General features: G+C 57.7%; 1 protein-coding gene across 1 annotated transcript in view; it reads left to right on the top strand.

Moving 5' to 3' along the window:
• CARD11 (caspase recruitment domain family member 11) overlaps positions 1 to 23,546 on the top strand; it is a 63,752-nt gene that overhangs the window by 19,358 nt on the left and 20,848 nt on the right. The window contains exons 3-17 of the mRNA XM_040455634.1: positions 5,064 to 5,276; positions 6,903 to 7,040; positions 7,589 to 7,914; positions 10,788 to 10,967; positions 11,829 to 11,981; positions 12,495 to 12,620; positions 13,233 to 13,430; positions 15,110 to 15,286; positions 16,111 to 16,162; positions 17,506 to 17,588; positions 18,646 to 18,746; positions 19,686 to 19,738; positions 21,367 to 21,499; positions 22,055 to 22,256; positions 22,629 to 22,755. Of these exons, the coding sequence (XP_040311568.1) occupies positions 5,064 to 5,276; positions 6,903 to 7,040; positions 7,589 to 7,914; positions 10,788 to 10,967; positions 11,829 to 11,981; positions 12,495 to 12,620; positions 13,233 to 13,430; positions 15,110 to 15,286; positions 16,111 to 16,162; positions 17,506 to 17,588; positions 18,646 to 18,746; positions 19,686 to 19,738; positions 21,367 to 21,499; positions 22,055 to 22,256; positions 22,629 to 22,755 (2,262 nt within the window). The remainder of the gene's footprint in view (positions 1 to 5,063; positions 5,277 to 6,902; positions 7,041 to 7,588; positions 7,915 to 10,787; positions 10,968 to 11,828; positions 11,982 to 12,494; positions 12,621 to 13,232; positions 13,431 to 15,109; positions 15,287 to 16,110; positions 16,163 to 17,505; positions 17,589 to 18,645; positions 18,747 to 19,685; positions 19,739 to 21,366; positions 21,500 to 22,054; positions 22,257 to 22,628; positions 22,756 to 23,546) is intronic.

Raw genomic sequence — 23,546 nt, 5'->3', positions numbered from 1 at the left:
AAACAGTCAAACTGAACAACTAACTGAATGGTCGCAGGCTTTCATGCCCTACTTTTAATAACGGACGGAACCACTGGCTAGAAGACCAACAAGGAAACAGAGGACTCGAACAACCATGTGCACAGACTAGACGTAACTGACATCCATAGTGCACTCCACCCAACGGCGGCAGGACACCTGCTTCTTAAGCACGCACCTGGAACACGGTCCTGGGTAGATCACACACTGGTCCACACGACAAGTGTCAACGAGCTTAAAAGGATTGAAATGATACAGAGGATGATTTCCAACCGCAACAGCATTAAATTGGAAATAAATAACAGAGAGATTTGGGGAATTCACAAACACGGGGGGACGTAAACATCACATTCCTAAATAACTAGTGGGTCAAAGATGGAATCAGAAAAGAAATTAGACAACTTTGAGGTGAATGAAAATGAAAACGCACCGTCCCGAAGCGTAAGGGATGCAGCTGAAGTGGTGCTTGAAGGGAAATTCGTAGCCCCAGTGTTTTTATTTAAAAAGATGTCAGTAGCCTAGCTTTTCACCTTCTGAAACTAGAAAAAGAAGAGCAAACTAAACCCAAAGTAAGCAGGAGGAAGGAAATAATAAAGATTAGTACAGAAATAAGTGACTTAGAGGAGGGCAAGAGAGAGAAGGCAGTGAAACCAAAAGTTGGTTCTTCTTGGTTTTTATTATTTTTTTTACTTGAGAATATTTGACACACAATGTTACACTAGTTTCAGGTAAAAAGATGTTCTTTGAAATAACAAAATTGACAAACTTTAGCTAGACCGACCAAGGGAAAAAGAAAGAGGTCTCCCCCTTCTCTCCCCCTCCCCCTCCCCTTTTCCCTCCCCCTCCCCCCTTCTCTCTCTCTCTCTCTCTCTCTCTCTCTCTCTCTCTCTCTCTCTCTCATAAGAATGACAGGCCAGGAACTGAGAAGAGAGAAGCCCTGGTTTCAAAATATGATGGCAGGGACAGTGAGAAGTTAAAATACTTTGTTCCCCCTAATTAAGGCAAAACATCCCTCATTAGAGTTTCAAGGGCACGTAGCTCCAGGAGAACATGATTCTGATTAGCAGAATCAGAGATAAAAGAGAGAACATTACTACCAACCTTACATAAATAAAAACGCTATAAAGGAGTAATATGGGCAACTGTTTCCAATAAATTAGACAACAGATGAAATGGACAAATACCTACAAAGACATGAACTACTGAAACTGACTCAAGGAACACAGGAAATCTGAGCAGACCTGTAACAAGTAAAGAATTAGTAATCAAAAACCTGCCTGCAAAGAAGAGCCTGGGCCCAGATGTCCTCCCTGGTGAATTCTACCAAACAAAGGAGAAAACTCTTCACACACACTCTTCCAAAGAATAGAAAAACAGGGAACATTTCCCAACTATTCTATGAGGCCAGTATTACCCCAATATCAAAACCATCACAAGTAAAAAAAAAAAAATTACTGATTAATATCTCTTATGAACAAAGATGCAAAAATCCTCAAAAATATGCTACCAAATTGAATCCAACAGCATATAAAAATAATGACACGCCATGGGCTTTATATCAAGAATGCAAGGTTTTTCTAGTGCCTGAAAATCAATTAATGTAATACACCGTATTAACAGAATCAAAACCAAAAGCCACATGGCAATCCTAATGGATGCAGAAAAAGCACTAACATCAAATGCCCTTTCATGACAAAAGCGCTCAACAAACCAGGAATGTAAGGGATATCTCCCAACCTGATAAAGGGTATCTAAACTCCCTCCACACTTACACCCCCCCCAACCAAACAGCATTATCCTTAATGACAAAAGAATTGATGCTTTTCCCCTAAGATTAAGAACAAGACAAGTTTATCTATTCTTGCCACTCCTATTTAGCATTGTGCTGGAGGTGCTAGCCAGGGCAATTAGACAAGAAAAAGAATTAAAAGGCATCCAGATTGAAAAGAAGGAAGTAAAACGATCTCCAACTGTAGATGACATTATCTCGTATAGAGAAAAATCGTAGGGATTCCACTAGCAAACTATTAGCACTAGGAAATCATTTTGGTCACATTGCAGGATAAGAGATCAATAGAGAAAAATCAATTGTGTGTTTATACGCTAGCAGTGAACATCCCACAAATAAAATGAAGAAAATAGTTCACGTCTACGGTGTCATCAAAAAGAATAAAATACTTCGGAACACATTTAGCAAAAGAAGTTCAAGACTTGTACCCTGAAAACTACCAAACATTGCTGGAAGAAATGAAAGATCTAAATAAATGAAAAGACACCACGTCTTCATAGATCATAAGACAATACAGCTAGATAATAATACTCTCCAAGTGTATCTACATATTCAGTGGGTTCAGCAACAAAATCCCCAGTACTTTTTCTCGCAGATTGATCCTTAAATTCATATGGAATTGCAAAGGGCTGTGACTAACCAAAACAATATTAAAAAGAAGGAACGAGGTCAGAGGACTCATACTTTTCAAAACTCACTACGCATCTACGGTAACAAAGACAGTGTGATGCTAGCATAAATAGACATATAGGCCGATGCAACAGATGTGAGAGCCCAGAAATAAACACAAGTTGATTTCTGACAAAGGTGCCAAGGCCATTCAATGGGGAAAGAATAATCTTTTCAATAAATTATGTTGGGACAACTAAGTATCCACCTGAAAAGAACACAGTTGAGGGGTGCCTAGGCAGCTCAGTCAGTTAAGTGTCCAAGTTCAGCTCCGGTCATGATCTCACGGTTCATGAGTGTGAGCCCTGCATCAGGCTCCATGCTGACAGCTCAGAGCCTGTTTGGGATTCTCTGAGTCCCTCTCTCTCTGCCCCTCCCTGACTCACGCTTTCTCTCTCTCTCTCAAAATAAATGAATAAACTTAAAAAAAAAAAAAAAAAGAAACATCTGAACCTTTACCTCACACCATAGACAAATATTAATTCAAAATGCATCATGGGCATAAATGTAAGGGCTAAAAGGATAAGACTCTTAGAAAAAAAATAGAAGCAATTCTTCATAGCCTTGAGTTAGGCAATGGTCTTTTAGATATACACCAAATAAACTGGACTACATCAAAACTAAAATCTTTTGGGGGCGCCTGAGTGGTTCAGTCGGTTAAGCGTCTGACTTCAGCTCAGGTCATGATCTCATGGCTTGTGAGTTCGAGCCCCGTGTCTGTGCTGACAGCTCAGAGCCTGGAGCCTCTTCAGATTCTGTGTCTTTCTCTCTCTCTCTGCCCCTCCCCTGCTCACACTCTGTCTCCCTCTGTCTCTCAAAAATAAAAACGTTTAAAAATTAAAAAAAAAAAAAAACTAAAAGCTTTTGTGCTGCAAATAAACCCTTTAAGAAAGTGAAAATATAACCAACAGAATGGGAGGAAATGCTTACAAATCACGTATCTGAGGAGGGACTTAATGTAGATCACATAAAGAATTCCTACCACTTAATAATAAGGACAAACAACCCAATTTAAAAATGGACAAAGGGTTTGAACACAGATGGTCAATATGCACATGAAAGGATGCTCAATGTCATTAGTCGTTAGAGAAATGCGAATGAAAACCACCCTGACCTACCACTTCCCACCCGCGCAGATGGCCAGAGTGAAAAGACAGACAACCACAAGTGTTGGCAAGGATGTGGGTAACAGAGCCCTCGGACGTTGCTAGCAGGAATGTAAATTGGTGCAGGCACTCTGCCAGTTCCTCAGAATGTAAACCGTGGGCTTTCCGTGTGGCTCAGCTTTTCCCCCATCTCCGTATCTGCCCACGGCATACAAAAACATAGGTCTACACAAAAACCCATGCATGTCTCTTCATAACAACCTAATTTATAATAGCCAATAAATAGAAGCCACCCAAACGTTCACCAGTGGATGGATAAACGATGTGATGTGGCCATACAGTGAAAAATTCATCAGTAGGAAGAGATGAAGTGTTGAAATATGCTACAGCATGGATGAGCCGTCGAAATGTTCTACTCGAGGTGCCTGGGAGGGTCAGTCGGTTAAGCATCCGACTTCAGCTCAGTTTGTGGTCTCACGGTTGGTCTCACGGTTCGTGGGTTCGAGTCCCGCGTGGGGCTCCGTGCTGACAGCTCAGAGCCTGGAGCTGCTTCAGATTCTGTGTCTCCCTCTCCCTCTGCCCCTCCCCTGCTGATACTACGTCTCTCTCTCGCTCTGTCTCGCTCTCTCTCTCTCAAAAATAAACATGAAAATTTTTTTTAATTTTTTAAAAAACGTTCTGCTCAGTGAAAGGAGCCAGTCACAGAAGACCATCTGTCGTGTGATTCCACTCCTATGAAACATCCAGAATAGATAAATCTGTAGAGACAGAAAGTAGATTAGTGGGTGCCTCCCACTGGGGGGCAGGTGCTGGAGGGAGAAGGGGAGGAGACAGCTAATGGGGTGATGGCGTTTCCTTTGGGGTTGATGATGAAAATGTTCTAAAATTAATTGTAATGGTTGCACAACTCTGTGAATATACTAAAAACTACTAGATTGTACCCGTTGGATTTTAAAAGGTGAATCGTATGGCACATGAATTATATCTCAATAAAACTGTTTCTTTAAAAAAAAATGAATTAGACCTGTATGTATCAAGGTAGATAAATCTCAAAAGATGTAGAAAGAAAAAAGCAAGTTCAAGAAGGAAACAAGGAAGCATACAATACGATGTCTTTTACGTGAAATTGTAAAACAAAAAACAATACTATATATTGTTTGGGGGAAGATAAATTCTTAGTAAGATATAAAAACTTGGATGGAAAGGATATACTCCAACTGCAAAACTTCCGCCCTCTCTCCATAAATAATTTTTTAAAAATTTTATGGCTTATTTGTCCATTGTTTATGTGTAGCACGTAAGAAAAATATATCTGCGTTCGTGTCCTTTCCATTCCGAAATAAGAGGTAAAATGCCATATGTACTTGGGTCTACTTTTTTTTAACTCAACAACATATTCTAGAGCTCACGCTAAAAGAGTTCATGGAGCTATTCCAGGGAGGCTCCTTTATTAACCTTGTCGGGGCTTACGTCCAAAAAAGGAGGAGGGCCAGAGACGGACGACTATATGGAGACACTGAAGGATGAGGAGGACGCCTTGTGGGAGAACGTGGAGTGCAACCGGCACATGTTGAGTCGCTACATCAACCCAGCCAAGCTCACCCCCTACCTGCGCCAGTGCAAGGTCATCGATGAGCAGGATGAGGACGAAGTGCTCAGTGCACCCATGCTGCCGTCCAAGATCAACCGGGCAGGTGACCTTAGGAACCCCCCGGGGGAGAGGGGGGTGACCTCTTGTGACAGCTTCAGGAAATGCGCTCTAGTGGGCTGTACCAAAGCCAAATAAATGTCTCCAGGTCAGGGATTTTTAAACAGGCGTCAACAGACTTCTGCCCACCCCGTCCCCCCAACCCAAACTCTATGCAGAATTGAGAGGGTCCGTGAACTTGGATGGGGGGGGGTTGCATCTTTATATTACTAGCCTAAAGTGAGATTTAGCATCTCCATCAATTATGAATGTAGGTAGGCAGTAAATCACGGTAGTGATTAGCAGTGCCTGTGACGCTGTATGGCAACAATAAGAATTACAGACCTCTTCATACCTCACTGCAGCTGTTACAGCTCTTCCAAAACACCATTTACACTCATCTCACCCTCAAAGTTATAGTGGTTCTCACACCAGCCAAGAGATGGTGTTAATGCATTGGCAAAGGAGCACTTTTATTACTGAATCGCAAATTTAATATTTGATAACAACGTCTTATTAGAATGGATTCCCTTTATCATCCAGTTCCTTTATATCTGTTTAAAAATACCATCCTGAGACTTTTCCAGACTGTCCAGGGGTCCATGACATTTTATCACATTCTTCAAAGGTATGGGTAAGGTTTGTAAAGTTGTTTTGGTTTCATATTTATACATATACATACACACACACACACACACACACACACACACACACTCATGTGCATAAACACCTGTATGCACAAGGCCACGATGTAACATACATTTCTTTCTGTGGCTCACAGTTGAAAAGGTTTGAAAATCACTTCCCCACAGTACGCCTGGTGATAAGTAGCTCAAACGCTGTGACTCTCTTCTGCATACATGACAGACGTCACTAATCACAGCTTGCTTTCCTACTGGGCTCCCGTGTCACTTCAGAATCCCTCTCAACACATGCTCCAGGCAGCTTCACCAAACAATCAGTTAACACGAGATGAAACTTATTTATCACGTCTATCCTGGGGGAAAGGTAGGGAGTTTGGGGACCTCCCAGGAAGAACTATCTGAAAATAAAACGTTTGAGGAAGGGCCAAGAAATGTTAAGTGACGAGTGGAATCAGGAGAGAAACGGAAACGCTGAGCAAATTACATTAAGGTTAGAGATGTTTCCGGACTAGGAGATAATCCCGCAAATCGTGGAGCTGTGCCTGCTTCCTGGGACTTCCCAGCTCTCCGCCCACAGATCCGTCTTCCTGCTCTGAATCTCAGAAAACCATACATTTTCTATAATTGCTGTTGTACTTCCAACCTCCTTCAATCACAGAAGACCTGGGGCCTGTATGGTTAATTTTAGCCCCGGTCAACTGGCAAGCTCTTTGAAACCGTGGGTTTCCCGTAACTGCAATTCGATTTATCCTCGTTCCAATTTCTTAGAGAAAGGAAAACTAACAGCCACTGAATCCCCTTTGAGGGCCTGGCACTTTGATTGATGGTATCTGGACTCCCAGATACAGCCCGAGAGTGACAGGATGTGGCGAGGCTGTCTTCTTAGAGTTCACTGAGGGATGTGAGCCCAGGAGAAGACTGGCTGCGGAGACCTGCGCCCAGTCAGAACCGTACTTGTCTTCTCACCGGGCCCACTTCCGTCCCCCTAGGCCGACTGTTGGATATTCTACACACAAAGGGCCAGAGGGGCTATGTGGTCTTCTTGGAGAGCCTGGAATTCTACTACCCAGAACTGTACAAACTGGTGACTGGAAAGGAGCCCACCCGGAGATTCTCTACCATTGTGGGTAAGAGGCTTTGCCATCAGGAGTATTTGAACTCTGGCGGAAGTGCGTGCGCGCGCGTGTGTGTGTCTCCGGTGGTAGGACACTTCTAAAGCTATGAATCTATGACGTTGTGACAGTGTCCCTGTGGCACTTGTGGGCTGTCAACCACTCATTTCTGCCTGATGATCAAGGACAGACGACAGGGAAACCACAGCAGGAGCCAAGAGAAGTGGGTGTTCACGGAACATCCCCCGGGGGAATGCTGGTGGGGTGGAACAGAAGTTTGCACTACCCCCTGGATCCGGTCCTTGCCTTGCGCACTGTCTTGCCAGTATCCCTGGGCCAGAGCCCTCGGTAATCGCGTTAGCTTCCCTCCCTAAATGTTCTCGGAACAGCCTTCCGCCCATCTCCCCCACTACCCCAGTCCACGCTCCTCCAGCCCCGTCCACTCTCTGCATCCGTTCCGGCTCTGCTCCCTGCCTTCTCCACTCCTCCTGTTGCCCTCCCCTCCGGCAGCCTTTCACGGTTTTCCAACCGTGACCCCCTCCGCTCCCCCCACCTCTCCGCAGTGGAGGAGGGCCACGAGGGCCTCACGCACTTCCTGATGAACGAGGTCATCAAGCTGCAGCAGCAGATGAAGGCCAAGGACCTGCAGCGGTGCGAGCTGCTGGCCAAGTCGCGCCAGCTGGAGGACGAGAAGAAGCAGCTGACGCTGACGCGGGTGGAGCTGCTGACCTTCCAGGAGCGGTACTACAAGATGAAGGAGGAGCGCGACAGCTACAACGACGAGCTGGTCAAGGTGAAGGACGACAACTACAACCTGGCCATGCGCTACGCCCAGCTCAGCGAGGAGAAGAACATGGCGGTCATGAGGAGCCGAGACCTCCAACTCGAGGTGAGCGGCAGGCGAGGGGGGGGGCCCGCAGGCTCGAGGCCGCCACGCGGGCGGGTGCGGGCAGGCGCACGCGGGCCGCCGGCGACGCTCGGTCCGCTGGGCGAGGGGGACCGGGAGGGCACGGTGTTCTCCGCGGGCGGGGTGCCTGCACCCGCCGTGCGCCTGCGCAGGCCTACCCAGCGCGGCTTGGCGCCCGTGCAGGGCCCGGAGCCACCGCGCGCGTGTGCAGACATGCGCACACGGACCCAGTGGGGCTTCCCGCCCCTGCTCGGGCTGCCTCCGCCTCGCCCCTCCCCAATGAACCCGCCATAAGAAGGTGCAGACATGCGCACACGGACCCACCGGGGCTCCCTGCCACCGGCTGGGGCCCAGAGCCACCGTGCGCATGTGCAGACCCGTGCTCGCAGTCCTGTGCGAAGCCGGGTGAGGTGGAGAGGTGGCGAACCCAGGGGCCTAGACTGTGAGTGAGTGGCTCCCGGGAAAACCAGCGAGGAGACGGACGGAACCCTCGTCTTTTAGACCAAGACTCTGCTCAGCTGTATCTGCAGAGCTCAGCGTGGCACCGTGCGGTGGTCAATACGCTTATCGGTGAACAATCCACCAGCCAAATGATTGATGTCGTTAACGGGTTTACCTCCAAAATGGAGAAGGTGAAGGAGCATTTGCTTAACTCATTCATCCCTTTAATTTACTGAGTGCCGCCGTGCACCAGGCTCTTTTCCAGGGATGCATAACTCAAGACCAAGGCCCGGCTGTCACGGAGCTCACATGCTAATCAGAAAACAAATACATAAAGAGCTGGTAGTAATAAGTGCTATTAAGAAGAAAGAAGAAAAGAGTGAGGATAGGGAGTGGGCTGGCTCTTTTAACAAGGAAGGTCAGGAAGGGTCTCCGAGAAGGGAACGCACGAGTAGAGGTCTGAGGACAGAGAGGGAGCCGGCCACGTGAGGCCCTGGGGAAGAGCAAAGAACAAACAAAAGGCCCCAAGTAGGGGGCGTGCTCGCTGGAGAACCAGCGAGAGTGCCGATAGGGGCCGGAGCCACGTGAGCAAGGGGCACAGAGAGATGGCCAAGGTCCGGCTCGTAAGGGCATGGTAAGACCTTTGGAACTTACTCTATTCGTGATGGGAAGCGACTGAGGGATTGAGAGCTGGAGAGCGACAACTGATTTATATCTAGAAGGATTACTCTGGCTGCTGGGTGGAAAATAGACTCGGAATATTTATGAAGCACCTGCCATGTGTAAGGCACAGTGCTAAGCACTGGGGGGACACGGGGATAAATAACCCGACTTCTGCTCGGGTCACTTACAATTTAGTTGAAGCAGACAGATCAGTAAACAATGCACTGGGATTCAGGTGAATTAAGCCAGTGACGTAGCAGGCAGCAGACCATTTCTGTCAAAAGCCGTGAGCCTTGACGTCCTGTACATGTGAGTTTGAATCTGACTCCTGGCCTCTGGCTTTGTCCCTGAGTTGGCTTTTGGCCTCGGTTTCCTCATTTGTCAACGGCAGTAATGAAAACGACCCCTGTGCCCCAGGATTGCTGAAACCCAGCACTGTAAGTCTTTGGCAAAGCGGCTGGCCCAGGAAGCACCCCGCCGTGCTAGCCCTCCATGCCCACTTGGATGGGACTGGAGATCTGGACCCAGCACCGGGCCCTGGGGCTGACCTTCCGAGATGCGGAGGAGGATTTTTTTTTTTTTTTTTTTTTTTTTTTGCGTGACCAGGAGGAGAGGTGTCTGTGCCGTCATAGCTAGGGCTTGGAGACCTGAACCTGTGGCAGCGACTTACGAGTTTCTCTTCTATGACTTTGTCCTGCGTTGTATTTCCTTGGAGATGTGGTGATAGTGAGACACGTGCCTAGAACGTGAAAGAACATGTGGCCGGCAGAGTCCCTAGGTCATTCCCGAGCCCCAGACGGCTTCCTTGCGTGCCTCTCTCTTCCCTTCCACGGGGGCGCCACAGTAGTTCCTTGCTAAAGCCACCACCCCCTGCCTGCGAGGCATCTTGCGATCCTTCTCCCCTGTCGCCAAGCCTATATTGAGAAGGGGTGCTCACCCCTTTGGTCCCCCACTTCCCTGCAGCCCTTGAAAGCAGTCTTGATTCGGATGTTTTATGTGGTCGATCGGTTTAGGGAGGCAGACACGCTTAGTGACAAAGGTCTGAGAAGTCTTCTCCTGGTCCCGCTCCCTGACACTCCCCTCTCGAGGGGTAAAGCTCAGCACGTCGCCACTCGCCCCATTTCCAGACGTAGTCATGATCTCGTCTACAAAGCCACTCTTTCAGCCCTGTGGGTCGGTTCTTTAGGTCAGAGATGCTGCGAATCCAGAGAGCCTCACGCTGTTCTTTTCACATCAGTGCGAAGCTTGTCCAGATAGAATTTTGTGGGAAACCCGCGGGGACAAACCTGTACCGGCTGCTCTGGGGTCAGGTCAGGGCGGCAGAGCCCAGAACCTTGAGCTCTTGGCCACCTCGCTCCCTGTAGATAACATGGGTTCTTGAGGGGAGACCCCGAGTCTGAGAATCAGACTCAGGGCCACCGAGAAAGGCACTGGAGTGGATTCCATACCTGGGGGGGAGACACCTTCCCCCATTCTGCAGTCTGGTCCACCCCATAAAAGTTACCCCGGGGAGGTTGCTAAGGGACATACGGTGCTTTTCGGAACTCTCTTAAATTAGCAGGTCAGGAGGTCTCATCGACAAGGAAGTGGTGCTATGTTTTGCCGGGAAAGGTTTCTTTGAGCCCTTCCCGGTCGCTGCCTGGAAGAAGGGGGGTGGGGCGGGCATCGCTCAGGTTGTGCGGAAAGTCCACCGGGGTCTGGGGGAGTGCTGCCTCTCCCTCATTCTCCCCGGGGCACCTTGGGCGTTTCAGATCGACCAGCTCAAGCACCGGTTGAATAAGATGGAGGAGGAGTGTAAGCTGGAGAGGAACCAGTCGCTGAAACTGAAGAACGACATTGAGAATCGGCCCAAGAGGGAGCAGGTCCTGGAACTGGAGCGGGAGAACGAGATGCTGAAGACCAAAATCCAAGAGCTGCAGTCCATCATCCAGGTGAGGGCCGGGGCAGGGCTGCGTACGGAAGGGGCCGAGCCCCGTCTGGGCGTCAGCCCCTCTTGCCGACCTCAGGGCCCCTCGGCCATTCGCGGCATCCCTGGGTGCCTCAGTTTCCCCCTCCGTACAGCAAGGTGGCCACACCGCCCGCTTCTCGGGAGCGTGACGTTACGTGAGGTGATACTTGGGACAGGGTGTCCGTGATTCGTGTCCGTTCCCACGGAGGCCGCCGCCCGGGCTCTGTGACAAACCCAGCTGCCCTTACAGATCCCGAGACATTCAACTCTCAGCTCCCTGGGATTCGTTAAAACATCAAGGGTCTCCGTGCGTTTCCCAGCACGGAACAGTTTACAGGGGTGAATGAGGAGGCAGGGGAGGGGTAGCAGCCCGAAGAAAGGCTCTCCCGCCGCTCCCCCCTCAGTTACTCCCCCGGGATCGGCTGCCTGGTGTTGGAGGTGAGGATTTGGAGCGGAGAATGAATCTGGGTTAATCGAAGCAGGTTAATTGATACTTCAGGGGAAGCATCGGGACGGGGGATCAGCCCTGTCTTTGCTTCACATTTCACCTGTGAAACGTCTGGACAGACGGCACTGCTCCTCTCGGCTCTGATACGAGCGAGGACGAACGATAGGCATCGGGATGTTCCTGAGCAGGAGTGGGGTTTATGCTTCTTTCCAGGTGATAAAATTCTTAAATAGTAAGCTGCTTAAGGATCCCAAGAGACAGCGACTCTTTCCCTGCTTCCCTGGCACAGAGTCTCCTGCCCTCACGGTGCCCGTGGCGGGCTCTGCTGTGCCCTGCCTTCCCGGTCCCCCGGGCCCCCCGCCGCACCCCACCCAGCATGGTTAACCACCCCCCCAGGCCGGGAAGCGCAGCCTGCCCGACTCGGACAAGGCCATCCTGGACATCCTGGAGCACGACCGCAAGGAGGCTCTGGAGGACCGGCAGGAGCTCGTCAACAAGATCTACAACCTGCAGGAGGAGGTCCGCCAGGCAGAGGAACTGCGGGACAAGGTGGGAGCCCCAGGGTGGAGGGGCGCCCCCCCCACCCCCGCCAGTGTCCTCGGGCCGGCCTTCTCACCAGGGAGCCCCTGTGCGCTCCTGCGTGCTTGTGAGACCTCCCCGGCCCTCCGGCTCTCCTCTGGAGACCAGGTCTGACCCCCGGACAGATTCCCCACGCGTGCCGGCCTTGGCACCTCGCGGTTATCTGTGAATCGTGGCAAGCGTCCCCCTGGCCTCTGCCTTCCGTGGCCTGCAGTCGGGGCGGGGACGGCGCACGGTCTCTGCCCTGTCCCACCCGCCCCGGCCCGGCAGTCCCTGGCGCACGGTGGGTGTGAGGCACGTCTCGGTCACTTGGCCGGCTCCCGTGGCCCCCGCCGCCCAGACGGGCGTCAGGAGGACGTGCGATGCGGGGCGGGACGGGCCGGCTCCGGCTGGCGGGCCGGCCGGGAGGCGCCAGCGGGAGACGGCTGCCACGGAGCGGCCGAGCGCTGGGTGCGAGCACCGGCCTCTCCCCGTGGTGTGCAGTACCTGGAAGAAAAGGAGGACCTGGAGCTGAAGTGCTCGACGCTGAGCAAGGACTGCGAGATGTACAAGCACCGCATGAGCACCGTCATGCTGCAGCTGGAGGAGGTGGAGCGCGAGCGGGACCAGGTGCGGGCAGGGCCGGAGCCGGGCAAGAGCCGGTGTCTTGGGTCAGACGGCCGCGTTCGGGCCCTGGCCCGTCAGATGTGTGGCTCCGGGGAAGCCCCGCCCCTCCGTGCCCCCACCTGGGGGCGCTGAGGGCACCACCACCCCGTCCCTCAGGGCCGCCCCGGGCTCCTGGAAGCCGCGGGACGCATGGCGGCCATCACCTGCACTGGTTTGTTTTTTTTTTTTTTCCTTTTTTAAGAAGCGTTTATTTATTTTTGAGAGCGAGCAGGAAGTAGGGGAGGGGCAGACGGGCAGAGGATCCGAAGCGGGCTCTGCACGGACTGCAGAAAGCCCGACGTGGGGCCCAAACCCACAAACCGCCAGATCATGCCCTGAGCTGGAGTCGGACGCTCAACCGACTGAGCCACCCAGGCGCCCCCATCCTGTTGAGGAAAGTAGCGATTTAAACGCCCAGGAGTTGGGGTCGAGAAAAGAGCGGTAGCCGGCGTGGCCGACCCCTGGGCCGGGAAATGGGTGTCCCGCTTCTGATTTGGGTGGTGCAGGCGAGGTAAAGAACCACAGCGGCCTTGGCCTCCCCACCCCTCTGCCCCCTCCCCACCCGCCCCCCCGCAGGCCTTCCATTCCCGGGACGAAGCGCAGACCCAGTACTCGCAGTGCTTGATCGAGAAGGACAAGTACAGGAAGCAAATCCGAGAGCTGGAGGAGAGGAATGACGAGATGCGCATCGAGATGGTCCGGCGGGAGGCCTGCATCGTCAACCTGGAGAGCAAGCTTCGGCGCCTGTCCAAGGACAGCGGCAGCCTCGACCAGGTGGGGCTGCACCGGGCTGGGCGTGTCCCCCGCACCCGACACCGGGGCCTCCCGCACCGCCGGTGGCCCAGCAGGGTCACCGCCCCCGTGCAGCGGCCCTTCCCTGCCGCACCCAGGATACCCCACGGCCTTAACCCTTCTGCACGTGCACACCACAGAGTACAAATTACGAATTTTGAACTTGGAAAGTGCAGGGTAAAACCCCGTCCGGGCTACTTGCTCCCCGAGTTTAGACAAGTCACTTCACCCAGTAGCGTCAGCTCCTCCTCGTTTGATCGTAGTGACCATTAGGCTCCCGGCAGAGCCACTGACATGTGGACAGTCACTGGGTTTCAGATGCCCTGTGCCGCCCCCCCCCCCCCGAAGTCCCTAGGGCCTGTGAGGACGCTGTCCTTTCCGGATGGCACAAAGCTCCGAGCACCAGTCCCCGCAGGGTCCCGGGAATGAATGAGCGCTGCCATCAGAGCAGAGGACCTCGTCCTTGTCGTAGCAGCGGGGGTCACGCGCGGTCACACACAGGTGCTGTGCTAAGTGCCATCCGCCTGCGAGCCCCCGTAGCCCACCGACCTGTCCTGCCAGGAAGGTGTGATCACTGTCCTCACTGACCGAGGAAGGAACCCAGACCCCAGCAGCTGAGGGCACCACCGGTCGGTGGCCCCGGGGAAACGGGGGTGAGACCCTCCGAGGACTCAAGTCTAGCACCGGAGGCAGATCCGGGAACATGACACTTCAGCACAAATTGTAAATCACGTGTTGGGTTTGGGCCGTGGGGTCCCCGGGGGAGGAGGCCTCCGCTCCACCAGGGTTTCGGGCAAGACCCCCTTCGGACAAGCTGGGGGTGGCCTCGGGCCCCCCTGCTCGCAGCGCTGCCCCGGCTCCCCCTGCCCAAGGTCTGCCCCTTGTGGTCTGGGCCCAGGCGTGGCTCTCTCAGTCGGGCCTCCGCCGGCCCCCGTGATGGAGACAGGAGCCTCTGTTACCCTGCCGACCCTCTGGGCAGTTATAGTTTTTCTCCATGAAGCCCATAACCCGGTGCCCGACATCGGGCAGGGCCCGGGAGCGTCTGCTCAGTGGACAGGCGAAAGCTGTGGGGGCGCCCGGCTGGGTGAGGAAGGACGGGGCCTCGTTCCAGGCCCCGGACAGCGGCCTGAGCGAGGCCCGCGGTGCCACACGCAGCATGCTAGCGGCGGGTCGTGATGGGAGGGGGAGGCGGGGACCGGCAGCAGGAGCTAGCCGAGTCGTGCGCTCAGGCCCCGTTATTCGGGGACCTGGATGGATTTTGTGCGAAGAAGAAGGCAAGGAGCTGTGGGTCTGGAGGCGGCAGCACGAAGGTGGTGCGGATCTGGGGGGCACCTGGCACAGAGTCGCTGCCCCCGCGGCTCAGCCCGAGGCACGAGGACGGGGCCTGCGCTGCTCCTGGGCTTGGTCCATCGGTCGGCGGGTTCTGTGTCTGCGGCTCAGGCCCGCGGCTGCACCGGGACGTATGGAGGCCACACAGGCCCCGGGGGCAGAGACCCCCTAGGGGGACATCCCCACGGGGAGACGGGGACAGGAGGCTGGTGAGGAGGAGCGGGTGGGGCTAGAACCCCGAGCCTGGGCACCGAGGGGTCGTGGGGGCCAGGGAGAAGAGTGGGCCGTCCTGAGTTTGAAGCTGGGGCCTCACTGGCTTCCCCCGGCCCCAGAGTCTGCCCAGGAACCTGCCAGTGGCCATCATCTCTCAGAACTTCGGGGATGCCAGCCCCAGGACCAACGGTCAGGAAGCCGACGACTCGTCAACCTCAGAGGAGTCACCGGAAGACAGCAGATACTTCCTGCCCTGTCACCCCCCCAAGCGCAGGATGAATCTGAAGGGCCTCCAGGTACTGGCGCGTGGAAGGGCGCGGGGCACAGCATGGGGGGGGGGGGCCCGCGGGATGGGGACATGGGGTTGGGGGCTACAGGGTGGGAGCACGGGGTGGGGCTTGGACATTGAGTGCTGGGGGCCAAGGGGTGGGGGGCTGAGGGCTGTGGCGTGAGGGCCCTGGGTTGGGGGTTGGGGGCTGTGGGGTGGGGGTGGGAGCTACGGGGTGGGGGTCCCACAGACTGGTGGGGTGGGGGCCGTGGGGCCGTGGGGGTGGGGGCTGAGGGGCGGGTGGTGGGGGTCCCATAGGCCGGTGGGGACGCAGGTCTGGTAGACCCAGACCCGATGGGACTCCATGTGTTCTAGCCCCGTGGGTGGGAATCCCGTTTTTACGAGCCCTCCCGTCTCCCATGAGCCCTCCCGTCTCCCACGAGTGTAGCAGAAGTCAGAGAGGGAGAGGGAACAAAGTAAGCGTTACGTGGAGATTGCCACGGCGGCGAAGCCGTCTGCTCCGCTCAGCGCTCCTTGCGGGATGCGTGGGGACCAGATAGTGTCACACGGGAGGGGCCCAGCAGCACAGGCCAGGCTCCCTGGAAGGCTCCAGCTCCACGGGCCCGGCGGGGGCAAAAGCCTCGTCCTTTCCTGAAATTCCCCTGCGTCCTGTACCCGGTTGTGCGGGGCCTCCCCCGCCGCCACCATCAGCCCTGGAACCAGCCGCGTCCCCGGGGGGGCAGGCGTCACATGCCTTCCTCCATTCGTTCTGGCTCCTCCGTCCGCTCACCCGTGTCCCGGACCTTGTTTGATTTGTGCCCTCTGTCCTCCTCTGTCCCCTCCGTGTCGCAGCTGCAGAGAGCTAAATCCCCCATCAGCCTGAAGCGAGCCTCAGATTTCCAAGGTTGGTGCACACCCGGACCCCTCTCCTGTCTGTCCGTCCCTCTGCCTCTCCCGGTCCGTCTTCCCCATTGTGGCCATCAGTCGTGTGCAGTCAGCCTGGACAGGCCTGGGGACCCCGGGGAGAGGGGGTCCGGTAGTATCTCACATCCATCGTCACGGGAGAGGGCGGGCGCTGAGACACAGAAAGGTCACGTCTGTCACACACACACACACGCACACGCAGAGGTCGGCCCGGAGCCCCTGATCCCTCAGCTGGAATTCATAGCTCTGCTCACAGCTTCAGGCTCCCTGCCGGGCATTGTGGGTCCATCTGTGAGCCTGGGCTCTGAGGCCGGGCCACCAGTGAGGAGGGGGAGAGGGGCTCCGACACTCAAGAAAGGGGGGACAGAGGAGGGCTGGAGAAAGAGCGTCAGGAAGAGAGACAATCTCTGGAAGGACGCCCAGGACAGAGTGGGGAGCGGGGGCAGGGTTGAGCCCGGCGTGCTGCCCGTCTAGAGCTCAGAGCAGGGGGTGCCGGGAACAAGGCTGCAGAAGGTGACAGCCCTCCGGGATCTGCGGGGGGGCAGGGGAGGCCCGTCCACTCCTGTCATCGCCAGCCCAAGTATCTCTAGAACCTCCTTTATCAGAAGGGAGGCGTAAAGGGCCTGGGGCTCGTGGAGGAACAGAGAAGCGTTTGCCCCAAGAAAAGGGAAAGGAGGCGGCAGGGTGACGGAGCTTCTGGACTCTTCCCAAGCCTTTGCCCCTGCTTAGCGTGAGGTGTGGGTTCGTCCCAAGGTGCTCCCACACGGAGGCGCGCACCCGTGTCTGTGCGTGCACGTGGGGTGACTGACAGGCTGTGCAGCAAGGCAAGGGCTGAGACAAGTGTGCACAGAGCCCCAGGGAGCCCCTGAAGGCGCAGGAGGGGCGGCAGGGGCTTCCTGGGGAGGGGATGTACTCAGTCCCCATTGGCCCCAGTCTCCAGTCGGCCTGTCTAGTAGGGATGGTGGGATCTGCTTCGAGGACAAGGTCCTGGGGTGGGGACATTCGCGCTCTTCCAGAGACACGTGGTCCGCTGATCCACAGAGTGCCAGCTGGGGCCCCAGCCCGAGTCCTCAGAGACAGAGGACACGGTCCAGCCTGGAGCGAGGCCACCCTGGGCCCGGCTGGGGCTAGACACACTGGTCGGCAAGACCAGATTCCCTTCCAGGAGCCTGCAGCTGGGGGGACCACAGGAGGGAGGAGGCGGCCACACACCATCCCTCAGAGGACAGGCCGCCCAGCCGGGACAGCCCCCGGGTGCTCGGTGCCCGTGGGGATCTCAGCCCCTCTTCCCTGCCCCTTTGTCTCCTGCTTCTGTGAGGACAGGGCGAGGCCATGAGGAAGAAGGCACTGACGCGAGCCCCAGCTCCTCCAGATCCCTGCCCATCACCACCTCGTTCTCCAAGATGGTAAGCGGGGTCCCCAGCACACCCCCTTCTGGCTCAGAACCCGGGCCCCCCCCCTTCGTCTGCCCCAGCAAGCCTGGCCTCCCCCCCTTCCTCTCTGCACTCTCCTAAAGCCAGCAAGTGGAGTCATTCTGGGGCTGCAGCCCTAGCCCTCCTTTTGTTTATTTAGGGATGCTTCCACAGCCTCAGGATGTATTTACACCTTCTTGCCGCCTGCTTTCCCAATTTAACACTTGGCGGGAGGAAGGGATGGGCCTCTGAGGAGCCCTAGGATTGCACAGGCAGAGGCAGAAAATTCTCCTGCAGGTCCTGGGCCCCTGGCACCTCGGGCAGCCCAGCGGCTGGGACTGCAGGCTCCCCCTCACCCCACCCCCGCCCCCACCTGCCTGGCAGGGTCCCCCGCCCTGCATCCGGTGTCACTCCCCGCAGGCAGGCAGCAGAAGGCGTGGGATTAGAAATTCTAGCCCTGGAGGGGAAGCCCCGGGAAGCTTGTCAGCTCAGCTTCCAGAATCGGGCCCTGGGGGATGCAGGGGTTTGATAACGAATGGCTCCTGTCTCGCTGCAACTCTGGGGGGCCAAATCCGAGGCTCTTATCGGAGGCAGCCCTTGCCAGGAGCCAGCAGGCCTGTTTCAAAGGGTCACCCTCCAGCGGCCATGCCGCCCGGGGACATCTGTTGCTGCCACCAGCGAGACCCCCCCAGAGGGTCTGCCTCTCCAGAGTCGGTGCCCAAGGCCGGTGCAGCCTGGGGGGCCGTGGAGCTCAGCCTGTTCCCCCCACCCAGCCACGGCGGACTCCCGCCTGCGCCCTCCCTGCCCCCTCCTGAGGCGAGCAGATGTGCGAGCAGCTGTGCACCGAGCTTGGGCTGCGGCCGCCCCGGGGCTGGGCACGAGCCTTCTCTGGCCAAGGTCACTGCTGAGAACCAGCCTCGCCGGCCCGCCTGCCCACATCGGGGGCGGGGACGCAGTCGTTAGGTTTAGTCCCCACGTATGTGATATTGTCACGCGGAGGCAGGGGCGTGTAAGCGCCCGGCTCCCCAGAGCGCACCCGCGTGTTTTGCAGCAGCCCCACCGGAGCCGCTCCAGCATCATGTCAATCACCGCTGAGCCCCCCGGAAACGACTCTATTGTCAGGCGCTATAAGGAAGACGCGCCTCACCGGAGGTGGGTGCTGGGAGGGAGGAGGGGAGACATGCCCCCCCCACCACCCAGTCTGTCACTCAGCGGCCCCTGACCCAACCTGGGTAGGCAGACAGGATGCCACCCACTTTACAGATGAGAAGGCTGAGGCTCCGAGGAGGCCTGTGGCTTTCCCAGGGTCACCTGTGCCGTGGCCCCACAGCGAGGGGGGTGGGGGGGTACTCTTTCTGCCCAAGAGCGGTAGACCCCACAAACAGCCTCCCCTTTCCCACCTCCCCTCCCCTTTCCCCACCGCTCCTGTCCCCAGCTGAGAAGACCACCCTGGAGGCCTGCCTGGGCACTCAGATGCTCCCAGGCAGTGGATGTTTGACATCGTGGGCTCCGAGTCAGAGATCGCTGGGCGGGGTGGGGGAGGGGGGTTCCAGAAGGGCGGACAGCACAGAGCGGCCTGCGGGCTGGGATCCACATCCGCGGCCCTGCCAGCGGCCTGGTCTGGGCCTCGTTACCCTGTGGCGGGGACCACATACGGGGGAGCTTGGACCTCCCGGAGCGCCCTTGCTCCTGTCCTAGCCCATCGTGTCAAAGGGCACGGTCGGCTCTCGAGGCCCATTGCACGAGGCCTATCGTGCGAGCAGATGTTCAGCCTTCTGTGTGAGGAACGAGAGTGTGACTGGGAAGCAGCAGGTGGGGCTGTTGGAGACTGTTCACCTGCCCTTCACGGGCCTCCTCCTTCACGGGTTCACCTGCTGTGGCCTCCACTGGCTGCCTGGGACACCCTGGCCTCCAGCAGAGCGTCCAGCCCTCCGCGCACCTGCTGACCTTCCCCTGCTGCCCACGCTGCCCTCTCAAAACCAAGGCCTCTCGGAAAGTCAGAACATTCCAGAACCTTCCCCCTCCCTCGACCACTGGAGAGCTCCCACACACACGCGCGCCCCCCCCCCGTCCCTCCCTCGTGTCTTGCAGCACCGTGGAAGACGACAACGAGAGTGGCGGGTTCGACGCCTTGGACTTTGATGGTAGGTACCTGACAGACCTTAGAGGCACAAAGGCGTGGCGGCCACCTGCCGCCTGGCCGGAGCAGGGCCACGGGGCCCACGCCCCCGACCCTCCAGCTCCGGCTGGGGCCCTGCACCTCATAGGTCCTCAGAAACGCGCGTGACGTGGCTTCCAAGAGGGCGGCGTGTCCTGTCTGTGCCCAGGGGGCCAGGCCTCCATCCCTGGGGAGCTTCCTGGCCGGGGTTGGGGGGTGGGGCGGCCTGCCGCGCCTGAACTTGCTCTGGAGGCAGCGGGGCCGCACAGCTGCTGAGCCCAGAGTCCGTCAGTTGTGGGTGCTTCAAGAGAGTCGAACTGGCAATGCCCATTTGCAGAAAGGCTACTGTCCCCCTCATCTTGCAGATGAAGGAACGGAGCCGTGGAGAGCTCGAGGAACGCGGAAGGGGGGTGGGCGGGAGGCAGGGAGACGGCCTCAGAAATCCGTGTGAAGCTGCCGACCCACCCCAACGAGACGAGGGGCGGCAGTGGGGAGGGGGCAGGAAGTGAGGTGGGGCAGCAGTTGGAGTCATTTGTCCTCCCCTGACACCAGAGGCGGGGGGGGCAGCCGAGCCGCGGGGAGACTGAGGGTCCGTGGCCACCCTGAAACGGCCCCCCGGCAGAGGCGGTGTGGTGGCGGGGTTGTTCCTTCGGCCTAGACCACGCAGAGAGCCGGGAAGGAGGGTTGGGTCCCCCGGGAGCACGGCCCCTTACAACCAGGGCGTCTGGTTCAGCTGAGCCCACGCTGAGCCCCTGTGCCTCACCACGCCTGGTGCACGGGACACAGAGACTCCTGCCCCTGGGTCCCTGCCCTGGCCGACACCCGGGTGGAACAGCTGCAAGCCAGTGGACCGTGCGGGCAGAAGACCGGAGCAGGAGAGGAGCCTCCCGGAGACGGCAGTCCCCCCGCTCCTCCTGAGTCTGGCCCAGACTCCTCCGGGGGTGGCCTGCCAGCCCCCCCCCCCCGCCTCATGCCCCGGGTCCCCCCACCCTGCCTCCACCCGTCAGCAGCTCAGGCTGTCAGCAGATACAGTGAAGGATTAGCCCCTCTCCCTCACTGGAGACCATCAGGAGCCATCAAGTGTTAAAGGGAGGTTAGCACCTAACAGAGGCTGGGTGATGAGAAGAAGTGAAGGAGTTTGGGAAGGGGGGAGCTGGAATTCTGGGCAGCCGTCCAAGGCATTCTGCAGCGTCAGGACAAATTCTCTTTGCAGAGAGGCCTTTGTTATCAGCCCGGAGCCGGCTTTGCGCCTCCCCCCTCCCCCTCCCAGTGCCGCGGCCCAGTGGGGCTGGGCGTCTCCCTCCCCCTCCCCCCCCCAGTTCTCCAGCCCCAGCCCCCGCTGAGTTGGGAAGAGGGGGTTTCCACACTGGGTCCAGACTCTGCCTTTCGGGCCCCACCCCCAGCCCACAGGCCTCCAAGGAGTAGATGGGATGGTAAGACCCGGGGTGGCCCCGACATGAGAATACGGAGACCAGTTCACAAGCCGGAGGCAGGGGGATTGCTCTGTGGAAGAACGTCCCGTGCAGCGCCTTGTGCAGGCGTCCTGGCCCAGCTGGAGAATTTCTGGGGGGGAGGCCGGGAGGAGCGTCCTCACGTGCGCTGGCTCCTTTGCAGACGACAGTCACGAGCACTGCTCCTACGGCCCCTCGTCCGTCCACTCCTCTTCCTCCTCCCACCAGTCCGAGGGCCTGGACGCCTACGACCTAGAGCAAGTCAACCTCATGTTTAGGAAGTTCTCTCTAGAAAGGTACCAGGAAGGTCATGGGGGAGGGGGAGCGGGAGTTGGCGGTAGGGGCGGTGGGTAAAGGCCACTCACCCGCTAGAGTCCCCAGAAAGGGCCCATCCACTTCACCTGTGTTCTAGAACCAGAGTCCAGGAACGCTAGTGTCCTAGAGCCAGAAACCACTCCCCCCCCGAGCCCCCCCTCCCCCCATCGGGCCCAGCGACGAAGGGGCTTGCCCCGGGGCCACACGGCGTGGGAGAGGCCAGGGAGCAACACTCTGAGCCCCCCAGGTCCCCGCCCCACCTGAGACACAGGCAGCCCACTGGGCTGGTGTTCCAGATGGAGAACATGAGGGCCACTGCCCTCATCAGCCCGGCCCCTCCCTGCAGGTGGCCCCGTGTGCCCGCGACCTCAGGTGGCTCAGTAAGCTCTATGTGGCCGCTGCAGCCGGTTGGTCGGGGTTAGCTGCACTCCCTCACCTCAGCTCCCTGCCACCTGCCACGGGAGCCTGCCCTCCGGCTGGGCCAAGTACACGTGTCCCGACCACCGCGCTCTCACCAATTTCTTTCCCTGTCGCAGACCCTTCCGGCCGTCTGTCACGTCGGTGGGGCACGTGCGGGGCTCCGGGCCCTCCACGCAGCACGCCATGCTGAACGGTGACAGCCTCGCCTCACAGCTCACCCTGCTCGGGGGCAACGCCCGGGGGAGCTTCATCCACACGGTCAAGCCGGGCTCCCCGGCCGAGAAGGCGGGCCTCCACGAGGGCCACCAGCTGCTGGGGGTGAGGGACCAGGGGGCAGTGGCCGCACAGCCGGGGTGCCCGTGACCTTCCCCGCTTCTGCTGCACGGGTGCTGACCGAGGGCACCCCCACGCCCGAGCTGGGCGGGGGGATCCGGAGGGCGGCAGGGCCGGGGCCCCTCCCATCGGAAGGCCCTCACTCGTGTTTCTGGAGCCCGTGCGCACACGCTTGCACACACACGCCCGCACGCGGGGAGGCACAGGAGCTTAAGCGGGGTGCTGCCTTTGCTCCGAGCGACGCCGGGCCGGTCGCTGTTTGGGGAGGGGTGCTTCGGCCTCCCTGGGAGGCAGCCTCCCCCCTGCAGCTCTGCCCGCCCACGGAGCCAAGGAGAACAGCGTCTCTTTGACGTCTAGCTGGAAGGCTACATCAAAGGGGAGAGGCAGAGCGTCCCCTTGGAAACGTGCACGAAGGAGGAGGTGCACTGGACCATCCAGAGGTGCAGTGGCCCCGTCACACTGCACTACAAAGTCAACCAGGAAGGTAAGGCCGCGGGACTCACCCGCGCTCGGCCACGCCGGCGGGACGCCAGACGCGGTGGGTCCCGGAGGGGCGCCCTCCACTTGCTCACCTTTTCGGTGGGAGGAGCCCGCCGTCCCAGCCCCATCAGGGGCAGCAGGCAGGGAAGGGCGACGCACGTGAGCGCCGGTGAGCACACACCTGTCCCGCCACACCTGGCTGCAGGTGGCGAGCCGGGCCACTCGCACGCACACTGCCGGGCTGGGCAGGGGGGGCGGCCCTCCCTGCCCGGCCTGGCTCACCCCTCTCCCTGCTCACGTCCCGGCCCCCGACACAGGCAGGGACTCCGGGCCGGCTGCTCTGGCACCAGCAGGTCCACGGAGCCACAGCTTGGACCACGCCTTCGGCCCCGTGGTCGTGGCTCCGGGACGCCTCCAGAAGGCCTCCCCCGCTTCTGGCCCCAGCGGCGCTTTCGTTGAGGCTCCTCTTTCGCAGCCTTGACTCCTGGACAGTGAGCGCTAGGCTTTTCTGTTTCCCAAAGTCTGAGTCGCCTGCTCCACCTCCGGGCTTCTCCCCGCGTCATGATCTCTGCAGCTGGATCTTATTTTCAAGCACTGGGGCTCATGAATGTTTCAACAGAGCGTAAATAGCCACTTTCTAGCCGCTCCCCGCTGCCGCCTGCTAGCCCGCTCTCCTTCCCGGCATGCCCAGTCCGCCGGGCGGCAGAAGGTAATGATGCTCTGTCCCCCCACACGGGGCCCAGCCTCCCCCTCCCTCCCTCTTCTCCCCTCCTCCTCCTCCCCCTCATCCTTTTC

This window comes from Herpailurus yagouaroundi, unplaced genomic scaffold, assembly GCF_014898765.1.
Source record: "Herpailurus yagouaroundi ecotype Mexico unplaced genomic scaffold, PumYag 216, whole genome shotgun sequence".
NCBI classification, from domain to species: domain Eukaryota; kingdom Metazoa; phylum Chordata; class Mammalia; order Carnivora; family Felidae; genus Herpailurus; species Herpailurus yagouaroundi.
Note: the sequence above shows the minus strand (reverse complement) of the source record. Positions and strands in the feature narration are given on the sequence as shown.